Source organism: Penicillium argentinense (genome assembly GCF_028826775.1).
Source record: "Penicillium argentinense strain IBT 30761 chromosome Unknown utg000005l_segment0_segment0, whole genome shotgun sequence".
Taxonomy (NCBI): domain Eukaryota; kingdom Fungi; phylum Ascomycota; class Eurotiomycetes; order Eurotiales; family Aspergillaceae; genus Penicillium; species Penicillium argentinense.
In genome coordinates, this window is record NW_026622664.1 from 1241051 (window position 1) to 1261832 (window position 20782).

The 20782-nt window shown below is 52.6% G+C and overlaps 7 protein-coding genes across 7 annotated transcripts; 4 read left to right on the forward strand and 3 right to left on the reverse strand.

Moving 5' to 3' along the window:
• Positions 1 to 186: 186 nt before the first annotated feature.
• Positions 187 to 1840, forward strand: N7532_005257 (class I SAM-dependent methyltransferase; the record flags this gene model as incomplete). Its single annotated transcript, XM_056617751.1, has 11 exons — positions 187 to 216; positions 270 to 328; positions 391 to 447; positions 509 to 538; positions 599 to 640; positions 694 to 769; positions 825 to 865; positions 920 to 945; positions 1012 to 1198; positions 1257 to 1685; positions 1744 to 1840. 11 exons carry the CDS (start codon positions 187 to 189, stop codon positions 1838 to 1840), a joined length of 1074 nt encoding a protein of 357 aa, XP_056473910.1.
• Positions 1841 to 2783: 943 nt separating this feature from the next.
• Positions 2784 to 4082, forward strand: N7532_005258 (putative endo-1,3(4)-beta-glucanase; the record flags this gene model as incomplete). The annotated part of the gene is made up of 1 exon (XM_056617752.1): positions 2784 to 4082. One exon carries the CDS (start codon positions 2784 to 2786, stop codon positions 4080 to 4082), a length of 1299 nt encoding a protein of 432 aa, XP_056473911.1.
• A 503-nt stretch (positions 4083 to 4585) lies between these two features.
• Positions 4586 to 6631, forward strand: lys9 (saccharopine dehydrogenase (NADP+, L-glutamate-forming); the record flags this gene model as incomplete). The annotated part of the gene is made up of 13 exons (XM_056617753.1): positions 4586 to 4599; positions 4652 to 4731; positions 4792 to 4932; positions 4991 to 5043; positions 5096 to 5328; positions 5380 to 5462; positions 5520 to 5558; positions 5654 to 5738; positions 5791 to 6049; positions 6106 to 6194; positions 6245 to 6360; positions 6417 to 6532; positions 6593 to 6631. The coding sequence occupies 13 exons, from the start codon at positions 4586 to 4588 to the stop codon at positions 6629 to 6631; spliced, it is 1347 nt and encodes a 448-aa protein (XP_056473912.1).
• Positions 6632 to 7328: 697 nt separating this feature from the next.
• Positions 7329 to 12452, reverse strand: N7532_005260 (WD40 repeat domain-containing protein; the record flags this gene model as incomplete). Its single annotated transcript, XM_056617754.1, has 5 exons — positions 7329 to 10660; positions 10716 to 11491; positions 11562 to 11870; positions 11929 to 12052; positions 12125 to 12452. 5 exons carry the CDS (start codon positions 12450 to 12452, stop codon positions 7329 to 7331), a joined length of 4869 nt encoding a protein of 1622 aa, XP_056473913.1.
• Positions 12453 to 14909: 2457 nt separating this feature from the next.
• N7532_005261 (FAD-dependent oxidoreductase) lies at positions 14910 to 16097 on the forward strand (the record flags this gene model as incomplete). Its single annotated transcript, XM_056617755.1, has 3 exons — positions 14910 to 14941; positions 15016 to 15602; positions 15667 to 16097. 3 exons carry the CDS (start codon positions 14910 to 14912, stop codon positions 16095 to 16097), a joined length of 1050 nt encoding a protein of 349 aa, XP_056473914.1.
• A 1257-nt stretch (positions 16098 to 17354) lies between these two features.
• N7532_005262 (translation machinery-associated protein TMA46) lies at positions 17355 to 18589 on the reverse strand (the record flags this gene model as incomplete). Its single annotated transcript, XM_056617756.1, has 4 exons — positions 17355 to 17760; positions 17823 to 18367; positions 18448 to 18465; positions 18533 to 18589. The coding sequence occupies 4 exons, from the start codon at positions 18587 to 18589 to the stop codon at positions 17355 to 17357; spliced, it is 1026 nt and encodes a 341-aa protein (XP_056473915.1).
• A 941-nt stretch (positions 18590 to 19530) lies between these two features.
• On the reverse strand, positions 19531 to 20489 carry wos2 (Hsp90 cochaperone SBA1; the record flags this gene model as incomplete). The annotated part of the gene is made up of 4 exons (XM_056617757.1): positions 19531 to 19602; positions 19697 to 19903; positions 19963 to 20288; positions 20465 to 20489. The coding sequence occupies 4 exons, from the start codon at positions 20487 to 20489 to the stop codon at positions 19531 to 19533; spliced, it is 630 nt and encodes a 209-aa protein (XP_056473916.1).
• Between the last annotated feature and the right edge of the window lie 293 nt (positions 20490 to 20782).

Genomic DNA, 20782 nt, shown 5'->3' on the forward strand with positions numbered 1-20782 from the left:
GTAGTTACTAAGTGTAACGCGGTGGGCGACTTGCTTCTGGTTCGTACGTTGCAAGTCAATAAAACGGCTGGAGCGGGTACTCGGGGGTCCCGCACCCGCCAATGCTCCACCCTTACCCCCCTTTGCTGTCTCCAAGGCCTCCCCTAGAATTTCCTCTCTCATGCAACACCGCCCTCCATCGCAATCATGACGGACGACAATGAAAAGATCGCGGTCGTAAGTGGTGCCGCAACCAGGGCCATGGGACCCCTTCTGACCCTCCTTCCCAGGACCCCGACTTCTATTCTATGGCCGCCGGCTGGGGCACAGATCCGCAGGATTTCCAGTCGTGAGTGGCGAGATGCAGACTGACTAGGGTATGGGAGGCCGCAGGCTCACATTGGAATTCAGAGAGACCACGTCGATCGCGTCTACGATCGCAAGGGGCCGTTTAGAAAATGGTCGCAGGTGCGTTGTTTGAGAATCTCCTATCGCGGACCGAAAACTAATTCAAAATAACAAACAATAGGTACCAGGCCATTAAGGAGGATGACTACTGGTACGTTTTGTGCATTTGTTGTGGGTTCTCTGCATGAGTTATTGACTAAGGATATCATAGGGGTCCGTCCGACGAGCAGCAATTCGAGGCTTTTGAGATTGGGTACAGCAGCCCTCGACTTTGGCTTTTTGTGAGCAGTTGCTAATTATGTCAAGTCACATGTTGTTTCTCGTCATAGATCACAATGAGGAGAATCCCCTTTTCCGTTCTCCTATTGGCAATTCCCCCAAGGTGAGCATGAGCCGAGGTCATTCCATCCTGAACATGGGGCTTAACAGCACGGCAGAATATTTTGGATATTGGAACTGGTCAAGGAAGCTGGGCAATGTAGGTCTTGCGCAGGACTCAATGCATCTGAAAAGTCCCTCTAACAATTTCCAGTGACGTTGCCGATCTCTATCCGTCAGGTACCGTACCAGATGTCTCGATTCAATTCCTGCAAAGCAGAAACTAATCCCAACTTTGATGGATAGCTACCATCCGCGGTGTGGATATTTTCCCTCCGCCCGTCACATGGATGCCCCCGAACTGTGTTTTCGAGGTGGACGATGTGCTGCGCGAATGGACCTGGAGAGAGCCATTTGACTTTATCCATCTGCGCATGATGTACGGCGCATTCCCTCCTGAGGGATGGGACAAGGTATACAAGCAGGCCTACGAGTGAGTTTTAAGCCCTACCAGATAGCCATGGCCCAGTCCTAATTCCTCGCTTCGATAGCGCCCTCGAACCCGGCGGCTGGATCGAGCAAATGGAACTCGACGTGCGCGTCTACAGCGACGACGGAACGCTCAAGAAAGAACACCAACTTTACGGCTGGGGCGACATGTTCATCAGATGCTCCGAGCGCGCCGGCCGCTCCCTCAGAACCCACGAGACCATGCGCGGCGCCATCGAAAAGGCCGGATTCATCGACGTTCATGAGGAAAAGTACAAGATCCCCCTGGGCCCTTGGGCCAAGGACAAGCTGCTGAAGGAGGCCGGTCACCTTCAGTTTGCCCATTGGAATACCGCGCTGGAGGGCTGGGCCATGTGGCTTCTTACTCACTTTGGTGAGCCGGAGCCTTGGACGAAGGAGGAGGTGCAGGTGTTTTTGAGTAAGGTGCGCGCGGAGTTGAAGGACCCGCACATTCACGCTTATGAGCCTGCGTACGCTTTCCCTGATTCTGATTTGGGAGTGGATAGCCGTGCTAATTTATATCATTAGGAACCGTGTGTGGGCAAGGAAGCCTACCAAGGAGGAAGAGAAAGCGAGAAACGCCAAGGAAGCCGCGGCCCGGGTCAAGATCGAACCTTCGCCGTAAGGCTTCTGAATCTTCTTGCATCGCCCATGAACATAATCTCTCTGGCTGCTTATAGTACTGCACATGGAAGGCTTTTCTGTTATCACCGGCTCTATTGGGAATCTACTGTCATTTGCGTTGGGCTGATGTGTCAGTCATTTTCATGAGAGCATTGTAGACCCATAATGTAGAACTCCGCGGGTTTATGCAGGCTCTTCTATATAGTCACGGGGAAGCTCTTTTATTTACCATTGCTGAGCATCCAGAGCGAGTGGCTTGGTCATCCAAAAGCGTAATAAGTCTGTAAACAAACCAGGCCTGTGGTGTAGACATGTAAGAATCTATGCCATAGAGAAGCTTTGTTTAAACCATGCATAAACACCCTCTTTTGTTCTATAAATTATCTCCGCTAGGTAAATCCACACGTATTCTGCAGGGATACCATAGGGAAGGCTAAACGCACAGCTGTGCAGTATGGTCTTGGGCCCTGTCCCAATTGGGAAGGATTACGACTGACACAAGTCTAGAGTCTTCAAAAGCATAGCTCCTGGGTGGGATTTAGACCTTTCCAGCACATCTACTCACGAATATTCTTATCATCATTATCAACTGACAACCTTGGGAGAAGCTTCAAATGCTGCGTTGGCCTTCACGAGCCAATACTTGGTGGGGAGATACAATGATCAGACGACAGAAGGCCGAGACAGTAAATTGCCCAGCTTTTTCCTCAATTTTGAAGCAAATTACAAAAGCTGCTTGCCTCTTTTTCATTTCACATCAACACCTTGGTAATAGGTACTTCTGTTGAAGTCTGCTTTGGCTGGGATGAACCCAGCATGAGATGACTAATGGATCGCTTACTAAGAAATTAACATCACCTCCGCAGAGTTGCCGACCTTGGAAGCCCTTCAGCTCCGAGCTATCCCCTTCTTCCAATCGACTACCACTCCACCAAGATATCGCCATGGTGGTTGACGGTGACTCACCGCAGGGAGGCGGATACCCCAGCTACAATGCCTCAAACAGTCTCCCCCAAGACGGCCACAATCCTGCAATGGCCAAGTACTTTCCAGTGCAAATTCGACCGGAGCTTATCGTCAAGCCCGACGTCTTCACGCTCTACTTCGGTTTCCTCGGCGTATGGAATTGGAAGAGACATGTGGGCAATGCGCTGACCGAGCGCGTGGAAAATACCTGGCTCTTGACCGGCCGCGCCCCGACACAAGACGAAATGGACTGCATGACGACATTGTCGACTCAAACGATTTACTACAAACGAATGGGATTGCCGATTTCATCTGCTCTCGGTACAGCATTGCTTTACAATCAAGCACGCAAATCGCCCACGTTCCCCAAAAACCCGACGCCGGCCAACCTTCTCGCTCGGCTGCACCAACTCCGCCTGGCCGATAACACGACATTCTATAGGCTCCTTGCTCAATCTGCGTTCAAGATGATTTTTATCACATCACTGGGTGTGATGGTTTCGAATGGGACGGCCCTCTGGAAGGAAGCTTCCTCTATGCTGTCGGACCCGCGGATGAAGAACTTCGTTGAGGAAGCGCGGAGCCAAAAGCCCGAGGATGTACGCAGAAGGAAGGTTGTTGCCGCCACTGAACGCTATAAGCGTACAAGAAGCGGCGAGAAGGATGTTGGACGCGAGGTTCGGGAGGAAATGGGCCAAGCTGGCTCTTATTCTCAAGGGGAACAAAGCTATGGTTATGAAAGTGCCTCACCAGCTGTGGCAGCCTCGGAGAGTGATATGGCCTATGGCACAGAGCAAGCCGATAACCAGGGTAGTTTCGACCAATCATACTCGGCACCTGCCCGCAACCAGCAGGCATACGGCCAGCCCGGCTACGGACAACAAACCAACAACCAATCTTCCCAGTCGAGCTCCGGCTCGGACTTCTTCTTCGGCTCTAACGACGACGACGCAAGCCCCACGGCACCTGAGTACCGAAATACCGGCATGGACGGTGTGCCAGCTGGCGGTGCGTGGGAGCGCATTCGCAAGCAGAACATGGCTCAGAACTCTCCACCCGCGGTCTCGCCCAGCCAAGCTCCTATGCAATGGGGCCGGTCTCAGGCACAGAGTTCGCCGGAGCCTGTGAATGATTCTCTGCCCAGTGATCGGGACCGGTATGATTATGAGCGGAAACGCGATAAGGAGCAGGCTCAGGCCGACTTTGATAAGATGATGGAGGCTGAGCGGAATGCTTCTAATGACGGACCGACCCGTGGTCGAGGCTGGGGATCATAATTTTCCTCTTTGATACCTTGTACAATACATCTATGCCTATATAGCAATTGAGCGCATCCGTCATTCTGCAATATTTCAGTGATTCGATGTATGTGTTGGTAAATACTCTGCCTATGGGATAAAAACTAGCTATATTTGGTATGAATTGACACTCACCGTCAAAGCTAACTTGGTCATCATCTTAAACAACTCGTTACCTGCGTAATACCCACCTTCTTAGTATCTACTAGACAGTCTGCCTACTGTAAGGTATCATTTGATTAGTACGCTATGTAGTACAAATCGCGTTGCCCACCTAGGATACCCTACCCCGGCCCGGTCCCACCGCCTGCCAGAACTGGACCCCGCGCCCGCAGCGGGGCCGATGACATAATCGGGAAGCGAGCTCGGAGGGCCGCCATATATTGGTGGGGTCGATGACTCGGAGGTGCTCTTTTGCTTCACCATTCCCCTCCGATCCCGGATTCAAGTCAAAGACAATCAATTGACTCCAAACCCTCACAATGGCTTCCCAAAAGTATTATCCAAGAAATCTGCGCAGTATGAACCTCTACTAACATCCTGGCTAGGGTGCTGATGCTCGGCGCTGGGTTCGTCACTCGGCCCACCCTCGATATTCTTTCTGAGTCTGGCATTGCCGTCACTGTTGGTATGGCTTCTTTTTGTTTTGAAGTGCTATTTTGATGAGAGTTCGCTGACAGTCCCTTAGCCTGCAGAACCCTCGAGTCCGCCAAGGCCCTTTCCGCTGGTGTCAAGAATGCCACCCCCATCTCCCTCGATGTCAACGACGCCGCCGCCCTCGACGCCGAGCTCGCCAAGCACGACCTCGTCATCTCCCTGATCCCCTACAGTGCGTCCAACCATACTCCACAACCAATTCACTTCGTCCAAACTGACAACCAGGACAGCCTTCCACGCTGTGGTCATCAAGTCCGCCATCCGCACCAAGAAGCACGTTGTTGTATGTTTTAGATACTCTCGACCGAGTAACGAACATTCGCTAATGATTCTAGACTACTTCCTATGTTAGCCCCGCCATGATGGAGCTGGACGAGGAGTGCAAGAAGGCCGGTATCACCGTTATGAACGAGATTGGTCTCGACCCCGGTGTCGACCACCTGTACGCCGTCAAGACCATTGAGGAGGTTCACGCGCAGGGCGGAAAGATCAACTCTTTCCTGTCATACTGCGGTGGTCTCCCTGCTCCCGAGAGCTCTGGCAACCCCCTGGGTTACAAGTTCTCCTGGTAAGCCCATAACATCTAGATTGGAAGGTGAAGTACTAAGAATTGGTTTAGGTCTCCCCGTGGTGTCCTGCTTGCCCTGCGCAACGCTGCTCGCTTTTACCAGGGTGGCAAGATTGTTGACGTTGCCGGTCCCGGTATGTATTTGCAATATCTCTGCTATTCGATTCGTTACTGACGATGGCATTTCATAGATCTGATGGCTACCGCCAAGCCCTACCACATCTACCCCGGTAAGTAATCAACCAGCCCCACCTACACTCTGTGACCAGACGTCAATGTTGAAGACGTCAAATGCTTTGTGGCTAAATACTGACCTTCAATAAAGGCTTCGCCACTGTCGCCTACCCCAACCGTGACTCCACCCCCTACAAGGAGCGCTACAACATCCCCGAGGCCCAGACCATTATCCGGTACGTTTTACTGCCATCATCTAGCCGGCATACGTTACTAACATCGATTCAGTGGTACTCTCCGCTACGCCGGCTTCCCCGAGTTCGTCAAGGTCCTCGTCGACATTGGCTTCCTCTCCGACGTTGAGCAGCCCACCTTCAAGGAGGCCATCGCCTGGAAGGACGTCCTGCAGAAGATCCTTGGCGCCGCCTCCTCTGACGAGGAGACCCTGATCAAGGCCATCTCCGCCAAGACCGCTTTCAACGACGAGTCCCAGAAGCAGCACATCATTGGCGGTATGCGCTGGCTCGGCATGTTCTCCGATGAGAAGGTAAGCTCTTGTATCTCGTTGTGGCCAAGCTGATTATTTGCTAATATTCTTTCAAGATCACCCCCCGCGCTAACCCCCTGGACACCATCTGCGCTACTCTTGAGAAGAAGATGCAGTACGGTGAGGGTGAGCGTGACATTGTCATGTGAGTTGCATCAAACCATACCAAGAAGAACAGAAACTAACATCCCCAAGCCTGCAACACAAGTTCGAGGTCGAGCTCAAGGACGGCACCCAGGAGACCCGCCTCTCTACTCTCGTCGAGTACGGCAGCTCCGACCCCAACGGTTACTCCGCCATGGCCAAGCTTGGTAAGTCTTTTGCAACTAATTGGATGAATTTTAAGACATCAACTAACCATACGCAGTCGGTGTCCCCTGCGCCGTTGCCGTCCAGCAGGTTCTGAACGGAACCCTCTCCGAGAAGGGTGTCCTTGCCCCCATGAACGGCAAGATCAACAACGCCCTCATCAAGGAGCTGAAGGTAAGCTTCGCTCAGTATGCGGTGCAACGAGTCGAAATGCTAATATGTATTAACATCTAGGAGAAGTACGGCATTGCCTGCAAGGAGACTGTCGTTTAAAAGGTCAAAATAGACGGACGATTGACGGAATACAAAATTATCATATAGGAAGACGGGAAAAGAATACAACTGTTGGTTCATGGCTACCTTTTATCTTCATTTAAACCATTCATACTTGTAAATTCTGCTTCCTCATCCGGAAATATCATTCAATTTCGGCTGCAGCATCTGCCACCCATCACCAGCAACTCGCGTTGCTTTCTATCTAAAACCAGCTGTCGTCTCTGCCACCATCCATTCCATTTCCTGTCAAATTAAGTTAGGATTGCTCCTATTGAATCACCGTCGTGTAACATCGCCTTTTTTTCTGCTGTCCTGCTTCGGGGATTCACTTTTGTGGTTCATGAGACACGTACGCACAACTCAGTCAATGCAGGCGTTATGTGAGAACCTTATTCACGAACCATCGAGGTATCGAGGTCAGGAATTTGAAAAGCCGAAAGGTATAGAAGTACCACAGCGTAGTCCGAAAGGCGGGGACAACAAAACAAATTGTTTCATGAAAGATTTTAATGAAATAAATAAGGAAACTAGATCGTATAGCGAGGGTGGGTATAAATGGTCAAAGGGGGAGTATCAAATATGAAGAGAAATGGTTACAACGCTGGACATGGGGTAAATGTAGGTATTCAAGCATAGGGTAGGAAAACATTAAACTCATGCAAATAAAAAACAGAAATTCATCAAGGTGACCGGGCTAGATGCCGTACGTTGTAGGTGCAAGGGTATAAGGCTGCACACTTTCATACGGTACATCTCCCTCGTGAGGTGTACCCCATGGCTCGACGCTGCGGCTGTTGCTGCGCATGCGGGTCAGACTGCGCAGCTTGTTGGTGAAACTCTCGTTGGAGCTACGGTTGCGACGATGATCGAATGACATGCGTCGACCAATGCTCTGACGGGCGTCGTTGGCATTCAGCGTTGGGGCGGCTGTCATTGCGCGAGGGAGTAGACGGCCCATGTCAACATTGTCGATAGCAATGTCGATTGTCGCGGACGACTCGCGGGGCGAGATTGGCTCGTGGGAGCCGGGTATCGGGGGCGGGGGTGGAGGTGTGTTTAGATGTTGCAGTTCTGGGAGGATCGGAGGCGGAGGCGGAGGAGGGATGGTCTCGACATGTGGTGCGGAAGGCCGTCGCTGCATTGCGTTCTCGATTGTCTCCTCGATGCTCACAGTGACTTGCGGGGATGTGCCCGAGACATATCCGCCCGAGCTTGTGCGTCTATGACCCATCGTCCGGCTACGGCTGTTGGAGCGGCTTCGAGGAAGATTGGGATTGAAGCGTGGATGCATGGGGATATCCGTTGGCACCGGTGCAGGGTTCATATATTGATTCTCCGGCATGGGGACGGACATTGACCGGCCGATTCTCTCTGCCTCGCCTTGATACCGGGCGTCAGAAAGGAGAACTGCACCAGAGCTGTCCGTGGGGAGTGCAGGGACAGAGGGTGGACGCTCTTGTTCGTGGCCATTCCCACCGTACTTGGGGTGTCGCATTGCTCGTGGTGTGGCCGGAAGCCCAATTGGAGGGCCAGAGCGACCAGAGCTGGAATCCGATCCGCTTTGGTATTCGGGCGAGTTCTTGCTTGGAGGGATATGGTTTCGGTTCCGAGATGGCACTCGAGGGAAGTACGAACCGCCGGACAATGGAGGGCCCTCAATTGGACTTCGAACGGAACCAGGGCTTTTGGCAGATTGGAGATCGCCTGGGAAGGGAATGTTGGGCGCAGAAGGGTTACGCGCGAGAGAAAGTCGGCGCGCTTCGAGTTCTGCAGCTGCTAGTTCTCTTCTCTTTCTCTCGGCCAGGCTAACAAACGGAGTAGAAGGTGACACGATGGGAGACACAACATCTTGAGCTTCGTAGGCGTCTGCGTCGTCATTATCGATAGCAGAAGCGACAGCGACAGGAGTCTTTGTCACATCTTGATAGGTGTCATTGGCCAAGGTATCTTCTTGTCCAAATGTTTTGCTGCTCAGCAGCTCAAGGCCTGCAGGCTCGGCAGTTTTCACGGGCTCTGAGACGTGTCGGATTTCTGGCTGGCTGTGGGACGGCCGGTGTCGAGTCTCGGGCGATCCGTCACGTCTAGAGCTAACGCCCCTCTCTATACGACGACGGCTGGCACTCCGGTGTTGCGAGCGAAGCCGTTTTTGATTTCCGGCCACGATGCGAAGCGGGTCATCCACCTCGTTTGGCTTGGATGGATCATGATTGGGAAGTGTCATAGGAAGGGACATGGGAAGCGGCGAAGATGGCGAGCGGACAGTAGATCCATGACGATCAGCACTACGACCGCGTGATGAGACGTCCCTTGCAATGCGGTTGGTTGTGCTTCGACTCGAAGAGCGTTGACGATTGCGCGATCCGGCCTTTCTCATTCTGCTTGAGCTCCTAGCACGAGACTGCGACTTCTTTCGCGGCTCATCCGATTTCTCGGGCTCATCAACGTGGTATCGAGCCAGTTCTTCAGGTGACATAGGCACAGGCGAGGAAGGTGATCGTTTGGCTGGCTGGATATATCTGCGTTCGTTTCGACCACGGATCTCCTGGGAGGGCTCACGAGTGTGGTGGACGCGTGAGCTTTGGCTGGTAGTCTCGTCGGTGTTCCTCCTTCCACGACCATGAGAACGGTTTTCCCGGTGCTTTCTTGCGTGATAGTTCGCCTCGTCCAAGCTGCTGATGTATTGATCGATGCTGCGGCCGCTCACGCTTGGGCTCTTTGTCGTGGAAGCGTAGCTGTGGGCGCTCTTTGCACTGTGGAGTAGATCAATCGGATCTCGGCCATCTGACTGAGACTCGTCTGCTTTGACCAGTTCAATTTGGAGACCATCTGGCTTTCGATCCCGCGAGCCATTCCGAAGATCGTAATGGTCTTTCAAGGCTTCAAAGACGCCGGGTGCCGGAGATGGAAGACCCTTGATAGCTGCGAATTTGTCTGACGCCTGCACGGCAGTCTGGGGGCTTGGCTTGACCGAATCGTGTCCAGGATTGTATACTGCAGCGGAGAGGGTCAGTAGACCACCATTATCTCCTTGCTCGTCCTGACTCTGTTCGTGTCCACTTGTCTCATCGTTTTCCGAAGTCGAGCCATAGCCACTGGTGTTGTATGAGCCTGCCCGGGAGAACGTCGGGGGATGTACATCCACCGGTGTCTCTCCGATTGAGGGTAGTCGACGACGATTGGATGTAGGGGTACCCGTCCGAGAAGACATTGCCTGGCTGAGACTTTGGATATTGTTGAGCTTGTAGGAACCAAAGCCACCGGGGGACAGAGCCGAATCGGCGACTGCGGACTCTGCAATTGGAGTAACACCAGGTGCATTTGTGGGAGTCCTATCATCAGACTTCAACCCGGGAAACTTGAACCTGTAGTTAGGCTGGGTATCGAAAGACGTGATCAATTTGAGAGCAGGGCCCTTTGCAGCTTGGCGTTGTTGATTAGATGCTGATCTTGGGCGGGCTGGAAGAGGCATAGGGCCAGCGCTCAAAGGTTGATTGAACGCGGGAGATCCCAGTGGCGATTTCCCTCTAATGACTTCTGCAAACGAAGCTGCCTGTTGGGCAGCTGGAGAAGTCCAGGGCTCAGTAGGCTCAACCCCAGTGCACATGAAGCAGCGGATGGCAAGCTGTTGTTGAGAATGAGACACCACATACTCGCCCCAACGGCGAACGAGATACGACTGCCGCTGCCAGTCTGATGGTACCAGAAGACAGGTCATGAGAATGGCCTCCATGAAATGGTTCCGAGACACATAGACCTCGATCGCATCGTTGACATCACCGAGACCAAGGAGGACGGTAGCTGCTGTGTGAACATCTCCAATTTCGAGGAGCTTTTGTACAAAAGCTTGTCCAACTTTGTTTGCCTGTGCTGAGCCACTCATTTGACTCAGAGCCAGAACCATCCAGTCGAAAGCTGTGACTTGGCCCGGATTCGAAGTTAACATGTGAGCCATTTGATCTGTGTCGATTTCACCCAGCCACTGCGCTAGAAGAATGGCGCTTTGGCTTCCCGTGGCATGACGAGTCACTATATTCATGTTAATCGGTGTTGTAAAAATCGCCTCGCGTACGCAAAAACATACATTCGTCTCTGATAAGTCCCTGGACATCTCCCTCCCAGCCAAAAACAACACTCAACATTTGCTGTCGTAAATCTTCTGGAGTCAAATGGGATTCATCAATTGGCGGCTGTGATCTATACGGTACGTCGTTCAATCGGGCGCGAATGAATGGGAATAGGTCAACCATGACCTTGTCGGCAGGGCTCATCTGAACCTCATTTCTAAGTCGAGACCCAGCGCGAGAGCTCTTAGCCGAAGACATCGAAATGGACGAAGCGTAAGGATAGCCGGCGGAGGGTTGCGGAGTATCGCGACCGTTCGATGTCAGCGAAAAGGATGTGCCGCTCTGAGCCGATCGGCTGGGTGGTGAAAATGGTCGGTCGACCTTGTATCTGCCAGACGAAGCTTTGGAGCTAACGGACTCTGTCTGGCTCCTTGATGAAGCGGGACTCATCAAATCCGATCTTTGATGTTTCGATGTATCTCCATTTGTATCAAAAGGTGTCCGTCTTCCGGAACCCCTTTCTCGGATTTCCGGGGCGTCTTGTAAACGTCTCGGTGACATTCCTCGTGACCGGCCTCCCTCTGATACTCCTGATCGAGGAACGACTGGAAGATGCTGAACATTGGCGACCATTGCCGGGTTATCCAAATCGTATTGTTGGACAGATTCATTGGGACCTAGGGTAAATAGGGTGGCGGTCGGACCATAACTCGCAATACCCCGTACTCCCTCAACTGTCGGAATCGGCTCATAGGTGACATGCTTTGTTCGGACATCCCATGACCATGTTTCCCTGGAAACAAGATCGATGGCGTTAGCATATCCATTTTGATGACTAGAAATTTAGTCTGATAAAGACTCACCCTTCGAGATATTGAACGATTCTTCCATTTTTCGACCATGACATCCACTTTGGATCCGTGGAATTCGAATCGGATCGCTTCAACACACGAATTACCCGAGGAGACTCCTTCCCAGGAGGTTTTGCCACGCTCCAGACTCTTAGATCGCCATTCGAAGCTTGCGTTGCCAGCATGTCCGATTTTTGTTTCGACGACGAAGCGTGCCAGGCGAGCGAAATTATAGGAGATGGCCCGCGTGAGGTGGTTAATGTGTGAAGAATGGTGAATTGGGGGTGGAGATTTGCAATCAATATTGATCCATTTTGGTATCTGGTTGGAATGGTTAGGTCTAGCGCAGTCCCAGAGCGAATTGCAATTGTTAACATACCCAATCGCATAAGTACGACAATCTGTGGCTGGTGCAAGAGATGTGATGGGATCAAAAATGGTGCGCGCAGAGAAATGTTCCGAGGTAGGAGGCTCAAAGAGAATAACTTCGCCTTTTCCATTTCCTGCATTCCGGCCTCAATCAGCTTTCGAACCAATTCCAAATCCCGACATGGGATGGCGCGGGGGAGCCATACCAAAAGCGACATTTCCATTGCGCATCCACGTTGCAACCCGCAGTTGTTCGAAAGATGCAAATCGTGCGATCTCAGTTCCGGTAAAAATATCCCAAACAATAGCTGTCTGGCCGACATCGTAGCTCACGACCAGTCTCCCTGCGCCACGTTCGCTCACATTGTCCACGGAAATGAAGTCGATATTCTCTTGGTGACTCGTGAACCGTCGCTCCACCGCTAGTGTATCATGGTGGAGACATAGAATCGTCGAACCTTGGGCGTAGAGAAATAACGATGCCGTCGAAGCGCACGCCTCGAACCGAGGCTCGGTGACTGGCTTCGGCGCCATTAATTTTACGGTCTTCGAGGGTCGCGAATCTGGCAGCAAGCTTCTTTTCCAGGTTAATTCGACCATTTTCGTTTTCTGTATCAATGCCCGACGTCGGAAGAGTGAGGGATTGGAGTCCGGCAGAGCGAGCTTGTTCAGCACCGCTAGCTGCCTGGGTCTCGTAGTTCCAGAGCCAGTGAACTCGAGAGGGAGGAGACAAGGTAGAGAAGGAAAAAAAAAAGGAAAAAGATCACGAACCTGACCAGCTCCAGAGGGGCACGTTACTAATCAGTCACGACCCTGTTGGCACCGCTCAAGGCAAAGGGAAGCAAATAGCCAGGGTACCACCAGGCATTTGGGATGAGAGACGCCTCGCGGATTTAGTGCCTGCAGTGGAATCAAGCGGGCAAACTGTAGCGATGATCTGGACCCTAATAAGGAAAAAAACGCCAGCTGCGAGGATTATGCGACCAAGCGAGAACGGCGTTGCGGAGAGCGGACAGACCGGGGGTGGGAGGTTGGCAGGAATATCAAAAGCTGGGAACAGGTATAAGTGGGATGTTTTTTTTTTTGCTGTGGTTGCTGCGGTCTTTGCACACCCAACGTTCATCACATTCCCGTATGTTTAGCGTGTAGGGGCCTAAGTTTGTGACAGGACGCAGGACGCGGGGTGGAGAGGTAAAGTGACTGGGGGGGGGGGGCTTCGTCCTAAGTATATGCGCTGTATATTGACTAGGCGATATAAAAGAGCTGGCGCCACTTCCTTGCCGTGGATCCAGGATGCGACCAGGGGGGATATTCTGACATCTGGTAGGACAAAGGCAGAGTTCTCCTGTTTTCGAGGATAGACGATCCGAATCTCCAGCCATCGAGCAATCGAGGTTGGCGCCCGGGGCAAAGAGCAGGGCGCTTCATTTCACGACCGACCATACAGTGACGGGTTGGGAAGTGACCGAGCCCTCGGAGCATCCACTCTAGCCCCCGTGTCCTAGGATCGGAGACAGGAGCATCACATCATTAGCGGAGACGGTGAGATCGAGCCCTGGGTGGCTGGGGGCAGCGTGGCTCTGGTGCTGCGAGCGCGCACCAACGAGCGAGCAGAGACCCGGACGCGGATGAAGTTACGGGCTTAGATCGATGCAGGAAGCTCCCGAATCACAGACGGGAACCATCATCGCCGGACGGGTGGGTCTTGCACGAGTTTGCAGGCCTGCAGGTCTAAAGAGTCGATCCCTAACTCTGTTGCACGCGGTTGAAACCCGGTGGTGCCCCGGTCTTGTCGTGAGGATGTTGATCTGTTTAGTTTGGGCTTGCATCTGGCGGATTCCACGAGGTTGGTAGTTCTGTGTTCATCCCTCGTCTTGCCCCTCCTGGATTAGGAGGATCGCTGGCACTTGATAGATCGCAAGACTGCGGGAAACCGAGAGTGTTCTGAGACACACGATGTGACGAGGATCCGTGCAATGGTTGACAAGCTGCACCTCTATCACTTCGCTCGCCCAATCACCGCCCGTCACTGCTGATCCCTCGGCGCCTACAGCACATCGCGCAGCCAATGCTTGCCCACGGTCCGCCTTTTCTCTGATATTCGTGAGGCAAGGCTTGCCAGGCGTTAGGCTCTAGAGAATACTGGGCCAAATTGGTGGATTCTCAGTAATGTAGTGGTGGAGCCATCGTGATTGCGGAGAATTCTGGCCGTTCCGTCTCGGAAGTTTGATGCGATGATGTCGTGCCGATCTCAGTGTTTTGCTTCTTTCTGCAACCGGTTGGAAATCCGAGGCTCTTTTTCTTTTCCATCCAAGAGCGACGACTAGTTGTAGCTCAAGAGTTCGGGAGCTCCAGGGAGCCCCTGTGTGATGTGACCGTGTGCCTGGAGGGGCGGCCGGGGTCCTCATGCACATTAAGCACATCCATCTCGCTGCATTCTGCTGTGGGAGCTTGGACCTCGCCGTGATAGCATTGACAGGCACGAGTAGTTCACAATCGAGCTTGGGCATATCGAGAGCAAGATGCTGACGTTCCACGGTTTCTGATCACCGCCATTCTGGCGATGCGATGCGACGCGATGCGGTGCGGTCGGAAGGCTGGCCGCGTGGTTGGTCCGCGGCAATCTATACATTCAAGTGTATTCTGCCACCACAACTGTTCACGCTGTGTTGAATTCCAACTGAATTGCATATTCTTAGGTCCCTAAAAAAGAGGTAAGGTCTATATTTGATCAAGCCTCGCCCTCGCCGTTCCCATCGATCCGGTTGAACTGCAGGCCCACCGGAGTCGCATCGGCTGCGTATCATCTGACATTGGCGGGGTCTTCCCCGGATTCTGCCAACCGTTGGGTGACTCACGATGCTTACCACCAACATCACCCCAACTCGCGGCCTGCCACCGACCACGCTTTGTGCTTTATCGCACGGATTATAAGAGTCGTTGGGGCCCTCCACTAGTAGAGCATCACCCTCGTGATCCGTTGCACCCACCATGGCCGATTCCGAGACCATTGTCGTAATAGGGTACGACTCGCCTATCAACACCGACATATACTCTCCCAACAGCAAGTAACCGGCTCAGCTGACGCTCTACATAGTGCGGGAGTAATCGGACTATCCACTGCCTTGTATATCCAACAGTACCTGTCGCCCTCACAATCCGTCCTTCTCGTGGCCAGAGACTTCCCCTCCCATGAATCTATCAACTATACATCCCCTTGGGCAGGTGCACACTATCGGCCCGTGCCCGGGTCGTCACCACAGGCGCTCCGGGAAGCCGACCAAGCAAAACGAACGTACAACTATTTTAAGCGAGTGGCGGCTGACGAGCCGGCGGCCGGAGTGAAGCTCATCCAAGGCATCGAGCACCTCGAGGCGCCATCCGCAGAATACCTGGACAGCCAAGGCATGCGCAAACTACATGCCCATTTGGATGGTCTGCGATACTTGACGAAAGATGAGGTGCCCGCTGGTGTAAAATGGAGCGTGACATATGGGACATGGGTGGTCAACTCCCCGGTTTATTGCGCGCATATGCTGCGCAAGTTCATTTTGAAGGGTGGGCAGATGAAGCAATATACGCTCGCCGATGTGAGGGAGGCGTTTTCCGTCACCCCAAAAGTGAGGACGGTAGTAAATTGCTCGGGCTTGGGCTTTGAGGACCCGAAATCATTCATTATCAGAGGTATGCTTCAATCGATCAGTAACGAGTTGTCCATGGGATCAGCGCACTAATTTAAATTGAATAGGCCAAACCTGCCTGGTCCGCAACCCCGTCTCTGCAACCATCACCCGCCAGAACGCGGACGGGACTTGGTCCTTCTGCATTCCTCGTCCACTAGATGGCGGTACCATCATCGGAGGTACCAAGCAGCCCAACGATTGGGACCCCAACCCATCCTCAGAGACCAGAGCCCGGCTTCTCGCCAACGCAAGCAAATGGTTCCCCTTCACTCTCGAGAGCGGGGGTCAGTTCGACGTGATTCGAGACATTGTGGGCCGGCGCCCCGCCCGCAAAGGCGGGATGCGCATCGAGGTGGAGAAGCTCGCAGATGGCAAGAGCATCGTTCATGCTTACGGGGCCGGTGGGCGGGGCTTCGAGATCTCTTGGGGCGTTGCGGAGGATACTGCGGGGTTGATGTTGGAGAACGGGCTGCTGAGGGCCCAGGCAGCCCTGTAGCTGAGCCTTAAAGAGTGGGCTCGCCACGGCATTGAATTTTTCTGTTTTATAGATAGAGCATCTGCCTGTATAGATAGAGCATCCGCCTGTACAAAGCCAACTCAGTAAATAGGGACTCCATATATACAACGTACTCTCCGGCCTCGCGCTGCACTTGAAGAATCCCAGTCACCCATGCTTTCGTACAGGATTTGAGTTTTTGAGAGACCTGTTGTTACGTAGGAGACAGCCCGTGCATTGGGTTTATCCCTTGCGGGCTATGCGGTGCTGCTTTTGCTGGGATCTGATGCTAGGAAAGATTGGGAACGATCTTCAGAATTCTCTCTGCATTCACCGTGTTCAAAGTGTTGTTGTTTCAACTCAGGATTGATGGTCAGGGGGACGGTACTCGGAAGCCCAAGGAGCAGAGATGAAATGATTTTATACCATACTTGATCCGATAATTCGATGCGTTTATGGATGTGCTTCAATGAATGCAGCATTGTGTTTGACGTTAGTATACCATGACGTTATCTACACTTGTAGAAACATACACTATCAGATAGACGTACACTACTAGTGCAGTGTGTATACTCAATAATGAAACGTAGTGTTGAGACGAAAAGAAGCCCCTGAAAAGCATGAAAAAAGACGCATTTGCGTTCAACACACCGATGCAATGATACATCCACGGGCAACAATTAGGTACAGCACCCCAACTGTTGCTTGATCGCAATTGATCATGTAACAACTCTGTTAGAAGTCGGTGTACAAATCAAAGCATATAATTACAAGTACCGGGAGCAATTGGGGACCTTGTAGGCCCGCTCATATATCTCGGTCAGTATTTAAGTGGGAATCGTCGCATTAGAACTCGTGCAAATACTGGAAATGAACGGACTTTTTGCCATAACAAGATATCAGTTCGTTGATTCTTCCGTCACATGGGACAGGGGAGTCTAAAATCCCATTGTCCATGGTGGCCAGCCACCACCCACCCTCCTCTCAATCCCGGGGATATGAGGAATCCTCGCTATATCAAGGTTGAATGAACAATGCGGCCGACCGGGCCTCTGAAGACATGACATGGTCACACAACGCCAACGCTCAATGCATCCATGGATATGTCATGCTGAACTGGGAATTGCGGTGATCATTTGTCAATCGGATCATCGCTCGTGGATTCGAATAACTGGACTGACAAAGTCGGTTTCCGGATACCAATCGAGAAAGATCCTAGAGACCCGCGATACTAGTCTCGAGGGGACATGAAGGGACTCAGCCTGCGGCCTGAGCAGTCACCTCACTGCTAATATTAAGCCCCTCGAATCGTTGTCGCTCCTTCTCGTCCTCCTCGTCCTGAGTCTCCTGCATCTGCTGTTGGTATTGAGCCAGAAGATCATCATCCTCATCGTCCTCGCTATCCTCTTCCTTCCAGTCACCATCCTCGAACATAGCACGACCAGTGGCATCCTTGGCCTTCTGGGCCTCTTGCTCGGCGGCCTTCTTGCTGAGACGATCCTTCTTCCAAGCGGCGAAGGTTTCGGGGGTAACCGGTGTCAAAGTACCGGTCAACTTGTGACGCTCAGACTCCAGCCAGTCTTCTAGTGTCAAAGTGTTCAACGGCGACTTGTCCATCAAAGCCTTCTCGGCGGCCTTCTGCTCCTTGGTCTTGAGGACAAATCTGCTTAACCAGTCAGCAACTGTCGGATACTATCTCTGGGGGGGGAAAGGGTTGACACGTACCCTGGCGGCAAGCTGTGCTTGTACATGCATTTGTCACCCCCATTCGGACAAGTCCAGAACCAACCGTATTTCTGGTTCTCCACAGCCTCAATAAAGTATTTGCAGACCTTGTCGGTGGTGGTGCGGGGGTTGCCATGCTTGCTCAGAACGACACTGCGCAGCTTCTCCTCGTCCCAGTTGTCCATCGTATCGGCCTTCTTCTTCTCCTCGGGGTTTTCCTCGCGCGAGTCGGTATACAGATCCTTCTTGGCAGACTTCCGCTCGATGTTCATGTCGTGACTGAACTTGCATTTGCGGCCCTTGTCGCAACCTCCCTTCTTGTGGAAAATGCACAGCACAGTCTTCGGGTCGACACCGAAAGGCACCCTTTGTACCTGCACGGGCTTGAAGAGATTGGCGGCTTCGCGCTTCGCATCCTCAGCGGCCTTCTTCTCGGCCTCACGTGCGGCCTTCTCGGCGGCTTTCCGCTTGTCATCGGGCGTCTTGTTGGAGGCCGATTGAGCCTGCAGTTGCTGAATCTGTTTCTTGGCGGCACCACCTTTTTTCTATTGCAGGGTTAGCGATTGTCGTCCTTGGAGCGGGGGATAATCGTTGCGCGGGTGGCCGGTCGCGGGTTTCGACGTACGTTTTTCATGCCAAAGGTCTGACGTGATGGTCAAGGTTAGCAACGGTTTTTCGCGTGTGGAAAATTTCGTTTACGCAGCACGAACCTTGTCATCGACGGTGGCCTTCTTCTTCTTGGGCTGGTCAGCCTTCTTGGGGGGCATGGTGACGAGGTTGCCTGGTTAGGCCGTTGGGCTTTTCAATGGGATAAAAAATATGAAATGCGCCCGCTCGGCGAGTCGCTCGTGAGTGAGGAGAAAGGAAAACGCTGATATGCAGAGAAAAAGGAAGATAGGGTCACGCCCAGACCGGGGAAGTGTGGTTGGTGAGTAGGTTGAAAAGCCAGGGCTGAGATTGAAGGCGCAGCCTCCACAAATTCGAGGGGTGAGTGTGGCGGCCTCTCGCGCTGACCAATGACGACGGGAACCCTTCAAGTATATTTCTGGTCGGCCGGCCTCACTTAGTAACGTACCAGGAGAGTAGTGAAAAAGGAGAAAATCGGAGTTGGGGTAATAATGATTAAATTTTATCTCGTGCACTTGATCGTCCATCACCGACTGTTCACCTCTCTGCATCTGCATCTCATGGTGACTTTGCGCTTTCGGTTGGGTGACCCTTTGCGTCATCGCCCCAGCGTAGGGTCGAGGACCCGCGCACAGTGCGCATACCGCATACTCCAGTCAATATCACCAACCCTCTTTTATTTTTCAGACCGAAATGACTATTATATCAGCCAGAGATGCTTTCAAGAATACTGGTTTCACAATAGTTCCAGTTAAAAAGTCCACGAATGCTACTTACAACACGGCGTCTACGACGGAAGGAGGGGAGAAAAAAATCTGAAACATATTCTACGTCTGTTGCGAGATGAATACCACTGCATACATTCGTCAGGAAGACCCCCAAAGATCCATACATAAAACTTAGAAGGTCGGTCAATTGCTAGTGGCAAGAGTTGAGCCTGTCGCTGTGCTCTACGAACAATCGGGAAATCCCAAGCAAACCAAAATCTCCAGCACACCATCCCACTGGCGCCTCAAAGCACCCTTATTTTTCGTTTCTGGTCGTCAAAGCTCTGTAGAGGGGTTGCGCATTTTCAGAATATTTAAGAGACCTCCTGGATCTTGGTGGACTTTTGGGCGTCGCCACCCTCTTCCTCCAGCTCGGGCAGGTCCTCCTAACCATGACGTTAATACCGACTTCGTAGAACTCCACCCGAGACCCGGATGTCCATCTAAAGGTAGACATCGAGGAGGGAACTGGGTACTTACATCATCTTCCTCGCCCTCTTCCTCGCCTCCAGCACCGCCAGCAGCACCGGCCAGAGCGCTCAGGTCGGGCATGCCACCGGCACCACCCATGCCGCCGAGCTTGGAGAAATCGATGTTGCTGAGGCCACCTTCGTCACCACCGAAGCCGCCGAAGTTGTTGGCGTAGTCATCCTCCGCAGCCTCGTCCTGCTCGTCCTCATCAACCCACTAAGATGTCAAGTCAGCATCGCGTCCAGCTACCCCGCTTTTAACGATTCGTGTCATACCTTGTCGAAATCGGTCTTCAGGAAGTGGACCTTCTTAGAGTCCTTCAGAAGGCGAGGCCAGAACTCCAGCTTCAGCTCCTTCTTGCGCAGAACCAGCTCAACCTCACGAGCAGTGTGGTTCACTTTGCTGTTCTCGGGGTCGATCTCGCCGTAGAGGTCAAGCGAAACAGAGTATGTAACACCCTTGCCGGAGGGACCGGTGAACGAGACATTGTTGGGGGTAATGCTCAGCTTGGACTCCTCCTTAGGAACATCGGGGGTCTTCAGGTTAACGTAGAGGTAGTTGCGCTCGGCGTCCGAGTCGGAGGAGCGCTGGGCCCAGGTAACTAGGCGGCGACAAAATTAGTATATTCCTTCTGGTCACTTCGTGGATTACAGCATTGAGAGTTGCTATATGTTTCAACACGACCCATGCAAACGAATAACGTCATCAGGGCCATGGGCAGAATGTGCAGAGTCGGCGAGTGGTTTGGAGCGGGGAAGTCGAGCTGTCACAACTCACCTTCGGGGTGGACGGTGTCGGGCATTTTGATGGAAAGTAGGAGAGATGACAGATGTAGATCGCGAGTGAGAGATGGAAGAGAAGAGGAGACTTCAAGAAAGAGATGGGGGAATGTGTGTGGTAGGGGAGGAGCTGCTCAAGTCTCAAAGCATGCGCACCGCATTCATGCTTCCAGTACATTCTAGCAGCGCTGCCTGTTTGCCTGGTTTGTCTCATTTCTGCCTGAGGCATTAATAGTGGGTGTCATATGACTAAGCAGGGATCCCCTCCACTTCGGCCGCATCCTGTCTGATCGCGGAACTGATAAGACACTTGCGA